The sequence below is a fragment of the Epargyreus clarus genome, unplaced genomic scaffold, assembly GCF_041222505.1.
Source record: "Epargyreus clarus isolate Ecla_fem2 unplaced genomic scaffold, WU_Ecla_fem_2.2 ptg000002l, whole genome shotgun sequence".
Taxonomy (NCBI): Eukaryota; Metazoa; Arthropoda; class Insecta; order Lepidoptera; family Hesperiidae; genus Epargyreus; species Epargyreus clarus.
In genome coordinates, this window is record NW_027332210.1 from 620264 (window position 1) to 637993 (window position 17730).

A 17730-nucleotide genomic window follows, 5' to 3' on the forward strand; every position below is an offset into this window, starting at 1 on the left:
AATTTACATAATAAATAAATAATTATTTCAGATATTTTAGGGACATTTTAGCACGGAGACGTGGCAAAACTTTTTTATGCAACTATGTAAATTCTCAAAACTGGGTACATTTTCTTGTTAGAAGTGAGTAATCTTTACTAATCTATGGTTTAAACATAACGACCATTTAGCACTTAAAATTGAGAGAACATATTAAGTTGAACTTATAGTTCGTAAGCATGCCTTAATGATAATAGTGTACCTTGTATGAGACGTTTCGCGAATTTTATTTTTCATTATTTAACTTAATTAAAATAAATATGTTCTTTAAACACCGAGTTATTTTTCAAATAAAATTTTATTGTGAAGTAACAATAGAGTATTTTTGGTCACATTATTTTACCTGAATACGGCACCTACTTAAACAGTTATAATTATTATATGTAAAATGTTTTGTTGTTATTAGCAAAGAATTACTTACCGGATTATACCACCAAGCTGGCTGTAAACAAGCAAGCCGTTCCAAGGAAAGCAGATCAAAGAGAATTAGGCAAATAATTAGAAATGTTAAGTTTCAACATTTATTAGTAACAGTAGTAAAGTCAACATTTAACGATAATAAAATAGAAGTTTGAATTTCAGTCATGCCCAGCAGAATTGTTAGATAAGTACCGTCATGCCTAAATTTTGTTTCGCTAAAATGTAATTAATGATGAATAAAATATTGTTAATCATTAATTATATTGGACTAAACCCTATGAGCTTGTGACATGATACAGTGTAGTGTTAGTTAAATAGTGATAAGTGAACATTATAGAACACAAGAACAATGTGTCTACTCCCTTATGTGTTAAAACAAAGAAGTGCAGTGTCAGAGGACGCCACCTTCATTATATGATTATTTAGCAGTTTAAGTTAGCGTAGAATTACTCATTAGTCTTAAATAAGGCTAGATCGTAATTAATATAAAGTACCTATTACTCGCTTGGTACTTTATACAAACAAAAAAAAAATTAATGATATTAATTTATTGCTATCCCACTTTTTCTGAATCCACTTAATATTAGTAGAATTAAAATATGCATGTCTTACTTTACAAAGCTATTTTTCTTTTTAATGAAAGCCACTTCGCAAAATCCTTTGTATATCTGGGATTTGAACCTGGATCTCCAAGATATGAAACGAAGCTCATAATAAAATCGAAACCTTCGAAAATATATTCATATAATGTTTCGTAGCCTCTTCGAAAACATTTTGCACAATTATTTTAATTACAATTTCAACATAGGACCTTGTAAGGTATAGCAATATTTGTTTAATTATACGGTGTATGGAACCGTAATAAAGAGAAGGCCAAAGTACATAGACTTTTAAAATAAGTTTCATTTATTACTAGAGATTTATAAAAACAAAAAACCCGAATTAAAAATATAGCCCAATATGGCCTATGTCACTCCCACAATTTAGACGAAATCAATGACACACCATATATTAAAATCTATTCGTATCAAGCCGTTTGACCTGTAGGACATGTCAATAAATAATACGCTCTAAAAACATTACTCTCCACCGTAGTGTGTAGGTCTAAAACCTTTAAAACCAATCAAAATTAAAGCTAGACGGTAATTCGTAACGAGGGGGTAGAATTAGTTTTTGAAACTTATTACTATTTTTGGCAGGCTTTGTCGATTTCCGTTTTCCCTGAAAAGCGAATGAAAATTAGTATCCATGAAGCGCTGAAAAGGTAGTTAAAGTTAGTCCTTGAGAGCGGCTGTAAAGTTAAAGCAATTTTGTTATATTATTAATGATTTATTTGATGATTTATTGCAAGTATATTATGTGACGTAATAAGTATATTCTATAAAGAGCTCATGCATTATAACTATTCCTTCGACACTTAACTAAGATCTTTCCTCTACTCTTAGATCAACATTCATTCCCAGACGTGGGATATCTATCCGAATTATTGATTTGAATTTGAAAATGATCTACAATCGTATCTTTAAGCAGTGTATAGGAAAAATGCAATTCGATAAAGTTTCATTCACAATGTGAGTTGTTAAATTAGTAACCTTTTACCTTCTGGTGGACGGTCCGCTCTTTTGCTACTTCAATTAAAATTTATAACCCACACACACAACCAGTTTCATTATCTTCCAATACAATACATTCAAACCTCAAACCTCAAATCCATCATTAAACTTAAAACCAAAAAAAACACTCCAAACTTACCAAAAACCCAATCCTCTCAAACAACCGTTCCAAATGCACTCACAGTAATCTTAGTCTGTCCTAACGCCGGGTCACATCCAGGTCTTTTGGGAATGAACACGTGCCCGAAAAACCTTTCCAAACGCAAAACCCACTCACACTAATCTTAGTCTGTCCTAACGCCGGGGGCACATCCAGGTCTTCGGGAATAAACACGTGCCCGAAAAACCTTTCCAAACGCAAAACCCACTCACATTTATCTTAGTGTGTCCTAACGCCGGGGGCACATCCAGGTCTTTGGGAATGAACACGTGCCCGAAAAACCTTTCCAAACGCAAAACAGACTCACAGTAATCTTCGTCTGTCCTAACGCCGGGGGCACATCCAGGTCTTTCGGAATGAACACGTGCCCGAAGTTGTGCCTGTACTCCACGCACCACACGGCGAGCCAGTCCACGTCGTAGGCGGTCAGCTTGCCTGGTAACTGGATCTCGATGTCCTCGCCCTGGTAGCCTCGGAGCGGGTTCAGGGAACCCATCTCGTTGGGTACCTAGAATTTAAAGAACGTACATTTGTGAAACATGGTGTGGAAAATATTTTTTAATGTAACTAACTTATTCCGCAGAGATAGTAACGCAATGCGCCTATGAGCAACTAAAGTAGGACTCTCCCTATATAGGGATAATAACCGATGTTCAAGGCAGTGTAGTGAGGGAGACATACTTTTCCGAGGCGTTCCAGCTTAGTCCTCAGGCGTAGCAGCGCATTTGTGGCCGAGCTCCGGTACGAATATCTAATCCTATCTGGAGTCGATTATAGATGTCCATGGGCGGCAGTAGCCATTTACAATGAGGTGGACTGCATGCTCGTCTGCTACTCCGTATTTTTAAAAAAGGCGACAGTTATATCAGAAAAACTCCAATTCGCAGCACATTAAATACTTTTATTCCATTTTTAACACTTATCAGCCAACTAGCATAGTTACCACTAAACAACTTATCACCTTGATGGTTAGCGTACGACTCCCAAACTGACTACTCGAGCCGACGTTATCACAGACTTTTATAGGGATATTAGGTGCATACTACCCACAATACAAGTTTATTTTAATATCAAACTACCTATTTTAATATTAATTTTTCAATCATTGCTGTTAAGACTACAATAAAATAACTATTAAATTCGAAAATCATGACATTCGGCCATCCGACAGTGTGTCGCCTCCCGGCACACACAACAATCCTCATTATATAAATTTACATCACACAATAAAAATTTCAAACACATTATAATTACAAATAAATTACAACTTCGTTACAACACAGTATTTCATCCCCTACAAATCATGACATTCACATTAATGAAGCAAGGATAGTATTCAAAATTATAAGTTTATAACATTAAACCAACAACAGTAACAACAAACACAAAAAAAACAATAATTAGTACATTATCCATCATAATTAACAGACTACCGTTTAAAGGTGCTGCATAGATACAAAATAATGCATGTAATTAATTAACTTAAACTTCCTTAATTCATACTACAATTATGATGAGAAAAAAAAATATTTCGAAAATATCAAAGTAATCGATTAATTAACATTAAAAATTGAATACCATTTTAATCCGTTATTACAACGGAATCACGACCTACACGGGTTATTCCTAAAAACTTAACATATACAAACAACATGTAACGTACAATAACAACAGAATGTGACATCCAATACTATAACAATGACATTATTTCAAAAGTATAGCTTAAACTATTTAAATCTATCATCAAACAATGTATTCTTTATGTAACCAATATTATTTGTTCTTATTCATTTACGAGGTATTAAATTAATTATTAATATTTGAGAAATAACAAATATCTCGGGCTATGACGGCATTGTCATTAAAGTGATTAACAGAGAATCGAAAGCAATAAAATATCTTTACAATCGAATTAAATAAAGCGACTATACAGCGTTATTAAAAAAAACAATAATTACACTATTCCCATAGTTCTAAAAGATAAAAAATATATTTAAATTAGTATTTATTATTTCCTTATAACAAATTTCTAGTCCTCAACGGTTATGGTAAAATGGTTATTGGATGTTTGAAATATGTATAAAAACAAAAAGTTCACAATACCATCAATTGAATTGTAGAAGGGTAATGATTATGGCAAATATTTAATTACCAATGAAGATTTAAAACAAATATTCTGACAATGAATATACATAAGGTTAAAGTCATTAAATTCAACACCAAGAGAAATAGACATGTTAATTATAATGACAATATTCTTGATGACACAATAAGAATTAATTCTTAGATACATGTTTAAAAAGAAAACTATTAAATTTACTTGTTGAAACAGCAGTTAATGACATAATATCAGTTTTTTTTTTTGCCTCACGAATTATGTTTTGAGGAAACCCCACTAACAGAACTTGTCTTAGAGCCAACAATATGCAAGCAATATACATATTGCAATTTATTAATTTGAATTAAAGATATTTGAGTAAACCACATTAAAAAAAAATTAGTAACCTTTCCTTCACCTTTCACATCTATTCTATCTATCTTCTATACTTATAATAAATCTGTAGAGGTCAATTCTGCACATGAAATATATTTCCAAAATAACTATCAGGGGTGATAAGGGATCGATACTGATGCCAAAAATGCAATCAGTAAAATCTTTTACTGTCTGTCTGTCTGTCTGTATAACCGTTATAGAAACAAAAACTACTCGACGAATTTTAACGCAACTTGGTACAATTATTTGTCATACTCCTGAGCTGGTTATAGTATACTTTTTATCACGCTACAATCAAGAGGAGCAGAGCACTGAAGGGAAATGTTGGGAAAACGGGAGAAGTTACTCCATTTTTTTAGCTTCCATCGCGTGTGTAACCTTAATGGTTAAAGCTACACAGAAATCACGTATGACGGAAATGTTCTTAAAATTATATAAAAAAAAAAACAAAAAAAAAAATCCCACCACAGCAAATGTTTATATCTTTTATTGTTGACTCACAATAACACGTGTAACTCCAGATAGCTTAGCAGTTCGAAGCTTTCCGATTATATTTGTCTACTCCTAACGTTTATAACACTCTCGGTCATTCCTAATTAAAAAAAAATAAACAATATTAACTATTCCATAAAAAAGAATCAGAAATCATACCCCGAAGTGTCAAGGGCCGCTCAACCTTAACATTTTCCTATCTCAACGGCAACACAACGCTTGCCGGGTCAGCTAGTCACATATAAATGTGCTGTGTTCTTTAAAATAAAATCTAAAAAGATTACAATCCACGTTAATGCCTACTTGTTCCCCTTTTCAGTTTAACAGTTCAGCTTTTACGGAAGAGCATCAATTACCAATTATAATAATATATACCATATTATTTAATCCTGCATGAACATTTTAGGGTATTTAAAAATAAACTTAAAAACGTATTTAATATATAAGCGCTGCTATAATTCAGTGTCTTTTTTTTTTTTTGTTTAAGTTCAGGGCAATTAAGTTTTAAATTGGCTTATTTACATTTTATTAAATTACATTCGAATTTAATTAAAAGTAGATGTTATAATTAACTAAGTCCAGTAAGTTAAGTCAGTACCAAAAGTCAGTCCTTTAAGTTAGTACCAAAATCTACTTCAGTGTTCAAAAATAACAACCAGGAAATTAAATATTAAATGTCTTAGTGTATAAAATAGTCATATAGATTTAGTTTAGGCATCAAACAGGTCTTCATGTGTGGACCCCTTTTTTTTATAGCCATTCTCACATCAAAGGTATTGTGAAGCTAGAAGGTTCAGTAAATATTTGACTTCAGAGCTATTTAATACTTGTGCTCCATTCCCATTTGGTTAGGGATATCATCTAAACATATGACAAGAATATGACATTCACATATCTATACAACAAATATTTTTGCATGTGAATTAATTAGTAATAAGAGATCTGAGAATAAGTAATAATATCAATTTACAACATTTTTAGAATTTTTGCCCGTCTGTTTTTGAAATAGCATGAAGCTTGGTTTAACCATTAATTTTAAGTATCTCTATTTAACATTTAGTCTTACTTCCATTTAAATTGATCTATTTTAACACAAAAGTTATTACAATTAAACGTCCGAATTACGAAGAATAGGTCTTCGTAACATTGCATGATATGTCAGGATAGTTACTTTCAATTTACCGTTGTGCTTATAAGCATTATACTTGTTGTTGTAGGTATAGTTGACATTTTATTATAAATCCACACAAACAGTCGCGGAAACATCTTGTATATACTTAATTCAATCAAAATAGTTTGCCACTAATATTGCACAAATTTTAAAATTCTCCTTTTCAGCGAGTGTTAAGTAGCTTGTGTTCCACCCAATGGATCATATTCAAAGATAACATTATTAAAATTGTTGTTATTCTATATATTTTTGGAGTAAACTCAGGAACCTTAACTTGTATTATCTAATTTTGTTTCCTTGGTAGAAAATTTGTTCGTAAGCTTACATACCTTCTCAAGCGAAACTTCATCATCAGAGTATGAGATGGAACTCAGACTATGTTATTCTTCTTGGCTTTCAATATCTTTACCACACGGCTTGGACTGGCACCTTTAATGGTACACTTAGTGGTGAAGTACACAATTCAGTATTTAACATCATTATTCCCCTGAAACATAGGCATTATACTTGGGACATTGTCTGTTCAAATTCTCATTAAGAAACATTTATAAATGCTTTTCTACAAATCTATAGTAAATCTCTAACTCATTTGAGAAGATATTAAATTAAAAGAAAACTTTTGTAAAAATATCCAAATTCATATAAATATAGCAATTTCGTGTGTAAGTAGGTAATAATATCAAAATAGTAAACAAGTCATTTTAAGCCAATGGACAAACATAGTCTACTAGCCTCTTTAGTCCGGTGAACAATCATAGTTCACCAGCTTCATTCATTTAATCCGGAATGTATTGACTCCCTAGACTAGAACAACAGTGATCCCAGTGAACAGTGAACAGTGATCCTAGATCTCTAGAGTAACAGTAGTGTTAACATTAAGTTTCTTAGGGTGGGTTGCATCATGTAACTTGAACGCAAACTTTAACCGGGCTTTCGATGCAACGCACCCTTACCAGCGAGCATCATTGCTCACTCAATCATTATCTAGCGTACATCATTGTCCGCTCAATCATTATCTAGCGTACATCATTGTCCGCTCAATCATTATCTAGTGAGCATCATTGCTCACTCAATCATTATCCAGCGTACATCATTGTCCGCTTAATCATTATCTAGCGTACATGATTGTCCGCTCAATCATTATCTAGCGAACATTCATTGTTCGCTCAATGAGGCTCAATCACACTGTCACTGTCACTGTTCCCACAAACATGTTAATTCTCCATTGTCTAACCGTTCAAAGCGATAATTCCAACTGACATTTATACAAAAAAAAAAGTGAGTAAATGATTCGCACAAAAATAAAGTCTCATAAATAAAATAGAAACCTTCTATTATATTTTTCTCTGTTGGGAGTTGTCGCTTGTATAACTATAAATTACCCCATAATTACCCATATTAAATTTCAAAATATCACGTAAAACGTTTAATTCAAAGTAGGTATCATCATACATCATATACATCAAGTACATTGAAAATACGAGTTAAAATTACATTTAATACTTTATAAATAAGTCAGTAAATAAATATTTTCAATTGAAAGTCTTTAACATGTATGCATGACTTGCATTTTTGGAGAATAGCTCCGATCAAATGCAGTGTAAAAGTGTCATACTTGTGCATTACCGGAGAGTAGCCCCGATCAAATGCATTGTTACGAGTATGTAAAACTGTCGTGAGTATTTGTGCATTACCGGAGAGTAGCCCCGATCGAATGCAATACTATGTTAAAGTGTGATAAGCATTTGTGCATTATCGGAGAGTAGCCCCGATCAAATGCAATGCTATGTAAAAGTGTGGTAAGCATTTGTGCATTATCGGAGAGTAGCCCCGATCAAATGCAATGCTATGTAAAAGTGTGGTGCTTTTGTGCATTATCGGAGGGTAGCCCCGATCAAATGCAATGTAATAGTGTCATATTTGTGCAGTATCGAAATTAAATAAATTTTAACAAGCGTTATAGTTACATTTTGATGTAATTTTAACTCGAGTTTCCTCCATTTCTCTTTTTTTCTATTAATATTTAAAATTCTGAGGGCGTACATACCTGGATTTTTATATCCCACTTCTGAAATATCAGAAAAACTCCAATTCGCAGCACATTAAATACTTTTATTCCATTTTTAACACTTATCAGCCAACTAGCATAGTTACCACTAAACAACTTATCACCTTGATGGTTAGCGTACGACTCCCAAACTGACTACTCGAGCCGACGTTATCACAGACTTTTATAGGGATATTAGGTGCATACTACCCACAATACAAGTTTATTTTAATATCAAACTACCTATTTTAATATTAATTTTTCAATCATTGCTGTTAAGACTACAATAAAATAACTATTAAATTCGAAAATCATGACATTTACTATTCGCTATCAATGTTAAATTAAGTAATTTTGATCTCGGTCCATAGTCATCCATAGTCACCCATCCCGGTGACGCGCTTTGTTGTGCTATGAGGATCTTGATTGTTACTTTATATAGCTATTGTTTAACTTTGCTGGAATGCTTATATGCATATGCAGAGTGAAAACGTCAGACTACAAACCCCTATTTTTGAAATGAACTAGATAAATTACTTATAATAAATCTTTTTGAATTTGGTCCATTATGTATTCGTCAACGTTCCGGCATTCAAGCCATTATATATTTATCCAATCATCAACAACCCATTACTGTCCCACTGCTGGGCACGGGTCTCCTCTCATAATAAGAAGGATAAGGCCACAGGCCACCGCGCTGGCCAAGTGCGTATTGGTAGACTTCACATACCTTTAATATCTAATACGCACATAACTTTGAAAAATCAGAGGTGCGTGCCTGGTATTTGAACCTCGGACCCTTCGATCGAGGGGACGAGTTTCTAAACCACTAGGCTATCACTGCTTTTTATCCAATAGCTTATAGAAAATATAAAAAATATCATACCTTAGTCCCAAAAGGACTGGGTTCACTTCCATTCCCTACCCAGAAGTAGGCATCTGGTCCAGCGCCGTCATAGTGCAGATTGGGGATGTAGAAGGTCTTAGCGTCCAGCACACTAACATTGCCGGAGCGGAGGCCGTGGGCCAGGCGTCGGAACTCGGGTAACACGCGCGGCCGCGGCGGGTCCAGCCCTGGTGGAATGAAGACGTCCCCGAAGTTCACCTGGAAGAGATTGGTTGGTTCATTATGGTCTGTGAGTGTGATCTAATTAAACTCACCAACGTTTAAAAATAATTGGCCAAGTTCAACTTGTGCGAGTATAGCACGGAAGGTTCTGTGCCACAAAATTTTCCTTTTTTGTATTTTTAGTATTTGTTATCATAGGATCATAAAAATTTAAGCTGTCTACGAGTACCTACTACGGTTCAATAGATAAAGCGAAAAACGTTGAAAAATTGCAGTTTCTTTTATGACGAGGGACGACCACTAATTATTTTGGAAATTTAGTTATTTTTAGTATTTGTTTTTATAGCGGCCACCATTAAACATATTCTGTGGAAATTTCAAGAGACAGAGCCCTGTTACAGAGGGACAGACAAACGGACAGCTTAGTAACAGGGTTCCGTTTTCACCCTTTGAGTACGGGACTGTAAAGAGGATAACTCATATGTGATATACTGATAATTTTCGAAAAAGGGATTTTTAAATTATTTTTTTTGGTCAATTTAAGTATAAGATGTTTAAAAGGGGAAAGATTAAAATAATACCAAGATTACAAAACAAAAATTTCATCCTCCTTCGCACTGACACCACCTCAGATTGATTGACGGGTGAAATAATGAAGTTTCAAAACAACTTATTACCAACTGGTATTAAATTTGGTGATAAATGGTGGATGTAATCATGAGGCCTTGTATCATGGGGCAAACTGAAAATCAGAGCTGTGGGTAGGTGTTTTTAACTGCTCTTGGCATAATTCTGACTTTGTTTCCTTTCGCGATTATTGCAGCGCATAGTATTTAAACAACACTAAGTACTTATAACTTTTTTTGTTTTGTTTTTTTCCCTTTTGATTGTATTGTTATTTTGTTTTTTTAATTTTAATTTTTGTTTTTGTGTTTGTGTCCTTTTTTCAATGTATTTTTTGATTTTCATCTTTGTATATTTAGTTTTAAAATTGTACTGTGTGCTGCAATTGTCTTGATGAAATGACATTATTATTATTATTATTATGTCCAATCTTTTGTTACTATAATTAATTGATATTTTATTAAAAGACATTGGTACGCATATTTCTACCTAATTTTTAGTCAAAAATATATGTATATTACAGCTGAAATAATATCTTTCCATTAACAATAAATAAACATATTTTATATAAAAAAGAAAAATAAAAGTTGTGTTAAAAATATTTTTTACGAAATAAACCTACAATAACAATCCGCTTTATTTCCACCGAATATTTTCCACAAAAAACCCAAAATAATTTTATTAATAAAAACCGAGTAATTAAAGAAACTTAACGCCATTGACAAGCATAATAATCATGAATGGATAACGTAATGTCACTTGACGGCAATGAGTTTCGACGTCGAGGCGTGCGCGCGACGCCGATCGATATAACGGAACTACGGGCACACGTAACTCGTAATTGCGACACTATGCTACGCATGCATGCATGTCTTGTGCATCGTGCGAGCTACTCGAGCATCATCATCAACCCATTACTGTCCCACTGCTGGGCACGGGTCTCAGAATGAGAAGGATTAGGCCATAGTCCATCGCGCTGGCCAAGTGCGTATTGGTAGACTTGACATATCTTTGAATTTTTTTTTATATAAATCTCCCAGGTATGCAGGTTTCCTCACGATTTCCTTCGTCGTTTTAGCAAGTGATAATTAATTTCTAATACGCACATAATTTCGAAAAATCAAAGGTGCGTGCCTGGGATTTGAACCTCGGACCGCTCGATCGAAAGGCCGAGTTTCTTAACCACTGGGCTATCACTGCCTTGATAGCTCGAGCATGGTGCTAGCTAATCCATAGAACCTTTTTCTGCCTAATAACAGCTTAGTTGTGTTCCGGCAGCAGCGCTGAACTCTTTGAAAATTATAGAGGAGACATGCGTATCGGGCGTTGCTCTTATCTGGGTTCGATGCCAGATGTCCATGGGCGGCAGTAGCGGCTGACCATCACGTCATTCTGCGAGTCTTTAAACCAGAATGTTTCAGCGCAGTAGCGGAAAATTGAATGGAGGCCCCCAATGTAAACAAATACCAAAACAGTCATATTTGTCAAAACGTAAAAACTCATGGTAAGGATACTGATTCGATTACCTTTATTTTCGCTAACTGATTTTTTAGATTGTTTGGTTTTGACGACCTTTTTTTAGGAACGGTGTCCCTGGCCGGATCGCCCCGTCCACCCCCCTTAAACCGCTTGAGCCACACAGAGTCCTACCTTCAAAACTTGCCGCAAACGCCAGAATTCAACCGTTTCGCTAAATTATTTTGATACAATTTGGAACACAATCCACATTTGAATTTATCACTTTGTTGACATTTGGCAAGTGTGTCTGCGGCATAAAGAAATACCTAACACTTGGTGATTACCGTGAATCGTCTGCACCAGACACTTATCCACTTGATATCTCTCAAGCGCTTCCCGCCCGGCAGCCGCAGCAGGATGTCGGAGTTGCTGTGCGCGGACAAAACTGGTGGGTCCCTGGAAATACAATTACATCAATACAACATAATATAATAACATCACCATACAATACAATATAACTTTATTTGCACATGAACAAGGTATGTACATAGCTATCTTATTTCCTAGTGACAATTCCTTTATTAGAAAGAAAGAAAGAAAGAAAGAAAGAAAGAAAGAAAGAAAGAAAGAAAGAAAGAAAATACTTTATTCAACATATTGCAACACACAGTACAATTGCAAATAGACAAAATAATTTTAAAAAAGCACGGTTATAAAACTAGTTCCTAAAAAATAAGACAATATGTATAAGTATATAAATAAGACAGAATCCTTATAAAAATGTAAGAGTAAAAAAAAATACAATTAAATTAAATATTATAGTACTGCATTATCATATTATTTTCTAGGTTGGATAAAATAATCTAAAGTTCTCATTTAAGTGAATTGTAAGCAATTATTTTGAGAATAAATGATCTTTAACTATAAAATAAATAATAAAATCTATTGTTCTGTTAAAGTCATTTCTCAAGATGTCTTATCCCACTCCTATCCCACTCTTAGTATTACCGCCATACTTTCTATTTGGTACCAGGTTCGATTCCAGACGAGACAAATATATTAATAAATTTAAATTTCAGCCATGAATCTAGATTCTAGACAATTTGTGATCGTCTTTGTGTGCTATAAGTTTATAACACCCACACATCCTAACATAAGACTATGAATGAAAAGCGTCAAATTTATTCAGCATTTATTTTATTCACTCAAAACTTTTATGTTTATCGTCTGTGCCTTCTATTTCAAATAAAAAGTAATTAACTAGGGCGAGCTCTTTGTAATTCGAGTCGGCCATTAGACAAAACGGCGCGCGACAGATAATTAAATAAACACTCATTCATCTCTCCATTATTTGTCCATTTGGCGTGGAAGCCTTGGCCTTGCTAGGTTTAGAACGTAAAAGACGTGTAAAAAACAAGCTACACAATTTTTAGGGTTCGGCATGTAAAAACAAAAAACCGGAACGCTTAAAATCTCTTGTTTCTGTCTGTCCGTGTTCATAGCCTATTTATTCAGTAATCTATTCAAATCTATTGGACCGATTAAGTTGAAATTCTTAAAACTTATATGTACACCACATATAAGTTTCTGAGATCATAAAACAAATGTGCACTACATATTTTTTAACCTATGGGTTGTGTATTTGTAACATTTTTAACGTGTTAATCGCTGTTATATTCTGGTTTGAAGGTAGTGGTAAAAAAGAGATACTGATAAGAGGTATTCCAAATTCCAACTTAGTCCAACAAGGTAGAAATCTAATTTAATCTGGAGCCACTTCTTACTATATATACTGCATGCTACCTTTTTTAAATATAGGAGTAGTAGACGAGCATGCAGTCCTCCTGATGATAAATGACTACAGCCGCCCATGGACATCGGTAATCAACCCTAGATAGGATTACATTTCTACCTGAGGTGGGCCAGAGATGCGCCGCTACCACTGAGGACTAAGCTGTCGCCTTGGAAAAGTATGTCTCCCTTACCACACCCTTCAAACCAGAACTCAGGAGAGCTTAACACTGCTGTTATTAGGTAGAAGTGTGGCGGTGGTGTCGCCGGAGTCGAACCATAAAGGGTTCTACCACCTTCAAGCTTGCTTTATTAATTTGCTATTTTATTATTGTATAAAAAAGGGAGAAAAAAAACACAGATATCTCGTCAAATGTATTCACATACAACCATTACCCTGATATAATCTGAGGGTGAATTAATATTATCTGTCATGCGATTATTGATTTTAGAGTACAATGGGGTTGATGGAGTTACGTGGGGGTGGAACACAACACAAAAGGGTTGTATGTCACAATACATGTATTTGGATTTAATCTTTATTTAGTAACGTCATAATCCAAAGAACCCTTTGATACCGTTACATATATTTCTGCCGCATAACAGCAGTGTTAAGCGCTGCTGTGTTCTGTACCCTTACCATGAGTTTTCAAAACATCCCACAATTTTACGTTACGTTTACTCAATCCATTGTTCTGTTCCGTTTGCTTCAGTAAACGTAACAAGTTTTTTTGGCTGCCTCACATGTTCGCGAAAAGAGAGACAAAACATAAAGCGCCATTTTATCAATTTAGACATTTAATGTTACGTTACTGACACTATAGTTCTGATACAGTCCGCTAGAGGCGCTGATTGGAATTTGTATGGGCAAATAACGTAAACAAATACCTACCAAAACAGTCATATTTGTCAAAACGTAAAACTCATGGTAAGTAAGGGTACTGCTTTGAAGGGTGTAGTAAGGCAGATTGTCCATCTGAAGTGGCTACTACGCCCATAGTCAAATGTAATCAACCCCAGGTGAGATTAAAGTCCTGAGGTATAATAGGTTGGAGATAAGTTGCTACCCATATGGATTAAGTTGGAACACCTCATGGAAGTATCTCTTTCTTACACACTTTAAAACATAACATAAAACCGCTTAACTCTGCCGTTATAGGCAGAAATAGATGTGACGGTGGTGCCTTCGTCGAACTATGAAGGGTTCATTAGCTCGACTGAATCTTTACATAAAAATTAATAAAAAGGAGATAAAATTACAAAGTCCCGGGGGTTCAAACCAACTTTTAACTATAACGTACATTTTCCAGGGCTCGACTTAAGACCTAGCAGTAGGTACATTACAAAGGACTTGGGAGCGATCTCGAAACTAGAACAAATTGGGGCCAGGCCCGCGGCTATGCTTCAATATAATGCTCGAATATTTCATACTTCAACGCAACGTAAGACTGCAACTGAATTCCATTTGGAAATATCATAAAATATAGTTATGGTGCGTTGGTTGGATTAAAATGACTTATATTTTATTTTATCTTTGACTATACGGAATTCATATTGAAAAAAACATTTCGTGAAATAGTCTAGCGTTTCAGTGGAAGAGCTTTGATGCCGACTGACTTATATATCAACCATGTTACAAAAAACAAAAAAGTTACTTTCATACAACGCATTATCGTGAATAAACCCAATCCGTTCAACCAATTCCTGGGCTTGGGTCTACTCTTCTATTAAAATGTGATAATTAAATTTATATAATGCGTATCTACTTCTCTACTTCTATAAATTGGAAGATGTATCTCGGATTTACGTCCCGGTCTTCCTGCAATACCTTCATACCTTTTGTTTCCAAAAATATGGATTACATATTTTCACGAAAAATGTAAACTTCAGTGATTAATTGACTTTCAACAACTTACATAAAATATAATAAATAGCAAAAGGTTGAAAGCTCACCTGCTAGCATAGTCCTCAGGGTAGGGCACGAGAATGCCCTCCGGGGAGGGCTGGGGCGTGTCCCCCACCCAGAAGTATGCATCAGGTCCCGTGCCGTCATACGCGAAGTTCCTCACGAACACCGTATTCTCATCCACGGCATACACGGTCCCCCGGATGCCATGAGCGTACTGCGTCAGGCGACCGATCAAGCGACCATAGTATGGCTCTTGGCGACGTGATGTGGCGATATCTGGGGGCAATGGAAAAATCATTTTAGATACTGATTACTGATTTTTTTATCGCAAATTACTTAAATTACAATTAGATGAGAGATGTTAGACCTTGAGACAGAACACACATTTTGTCTATTTGAACCCTGTATTCGGTTTTCTTCTTGGATTTAAGAGAACTGAAACACTTAGAACCCCAATGGGATTCAAAAAGAGGGTTTAAGTGGAAAGCTACCGAAATTGATACTAATATCACTCCGACTACCTCAGATGTGATAATTAATAATCACAAATTTCTTGAGGCTATCGTTACCGGTTTGTAAAACAAAAAAATATAAAGATACCTCTACTTTTAAATGTCTGTAAAGCATCAAACTATAGGTAACTAATTAAAAAACCCCAAGGTGATTGTAAATAAGTAGATGTATCGAGAAATACGACGACATACATAAAGACGAGTGTATAAACGCACAGATAAAAGAAGTCAAAATTCCATCGAACATCGAACCCGGAACCCTCTGCATACCAGACCGTCATAATGATCATACTCACAGTAGATAGTAATGATTAGTTCTGCTTACAGCCTTGTACTAGTATTGGAGACTAACACAAAGCGAAGCCTCAGGCATCCTGTCTCAATAAGCACTCAATGGTTCGTCGTATTAACTCAGCTCAAAGCAGGGAAAAAGATTACGAAGATACGCTTTAATTCTGCAGTTCTACGTAGCAGTTCTATGGTATCATGCGAATACAGCGACCATGATGATTTGGCTAAAATCCTAACTCTGCTGTCCTTCTCATTCAGTTCCGATTTGGTTGTAGTTTAAGATAAAATAATGTAAATAATAATTTGTAAGTGCCTCCAGAATCCATACAAAATAATGTTAATTTAATTTCATGTCATTTATTTCATTTCATCTCATTTCAATTCATTTCATTTCCTTTAATTTCATTGTAATACATTGAAGTGCAAGTGTAGTGGAAAACTATATAAGAAAGTAAAAAAAATGATATGGTACTGACCTATCCCACTACTCGGCATGAATATAGACCCTAGTTAAGATAGCTTAACTAGATCTGAGAGAGAAGACAAAGGAGATACATAAGGGTTAGAGTTTTAACTCATGTAGAATGTTTTTGAACCGTCTATAAAACATTTGATTATTTTTAATGACTGCTAAATAGCAGTCATTCTCGATTTCCATTAAATAATGGCAACCGGGAATGACTGATTAACTGTAATGAAATTTTGCCACTAGTGGTCACCCATCCAACCACAGAAGTTACTTAATATGAAGAATTTCCAGAAAACTAAGACATGAGAATTCTTAAAAAGTTACAAAAAGAATTCTTCAAAGAAGATAAAGCATTGATAATACCATTACAACTTACTGAAAGACCTACTTGTCTTTAGATATTTAAATCAATAAATTTAAGGATATCTCTCCTTAGGTAAGTCCATTTTTAAGCTTCGCAGAACGGCCAAGTCAATGTACAATAATAATTTTGTTGTCATACTTTATTAGATTTCATTTTAAAACAGATGCCTTTGAAACTACGAATAAAGGACTCGAGAGTTATAAAAAACAACATTTACTAACAGTTTCAATTAAACTTTCTTCAAGTATACGTTTCAAGGAACTAAAAAAAGTTCAAAAAGTTACGTCTTTGAAAGAAACTTTTGAAAAAGGTCACCTTTTGCGGTGCTTAATAATGCCAGAGAGAGATTCTATTTTCTGACTAAATGAAGTTTGCAAGGACTCTCCTAACCATATTTTTTATCGCTTGGCGTAATGAACGACATTCTGCTATTACGAAAGTACCGGGTTCGTGTTCTAATAAGTACATATCTATACTAATATTATAAAGAGGAAAACTTTGTTTGCTTGTTTGATTGTAATGAATAGGCTCAAAAACTACTGGACCGATTATAAAAATTCTTTCATTATTCGAAAGCTACATTATCCACGAGTAACATAGGCTATATTTAATATGAAATATATTTGATAAATAGATTTTCAGGCGGTACAAAGTTTGCCGGGTCAGCTAGTTGTCTATATAATTAATTAATGTCAATCCGTTATTCGATTGGTTGTTAATGTATTTTGTGTCTGTGCATTGGCCGAGGAACTCAAAATGAGATTGGCCAAAGATCCGTTGCTATCACTGAAGACCAAGTTAAAATGA

General features: G+C 34.5%; 1 protein-coding gene across 2 annotated transcripts in view; it reads right to left on the minus strand.

The window, feature by feature from the left end:
- LOC140745335 (protein Skeletor, isoforms B/C) overlaps nucleotides 1-17730 on the minus strand; it is a 62842-nt gene that overhangs the window by 12163 nt on the left and 32949 nt on the right. For both annotated transcript variants that reach the window (XM_073077125.1, XM_073077131.1), the window contains exons 3-6: nucleotides 15332-15563; nucleotides 11932-12043; nucleotides 9323-9541; nucleotides 2540-2740 (exon numbers count right to left, since the gene is read on the minus strand). In XM_073077125.1, coding sequence (XP_072933226.1) covers nucleotides 2540-2740; nucleotides 9323-9541; nucleotides 11932-12043; nucleotides 15332-15563 — 764 coding nt within the window. The remainder of the gene's footprint in view (nucleotides 1-2539; nucleotides 2741-9322; nucleotides 9542-11931; nucleotides 12044-15331; nucleotides 15564-17730) is intronic.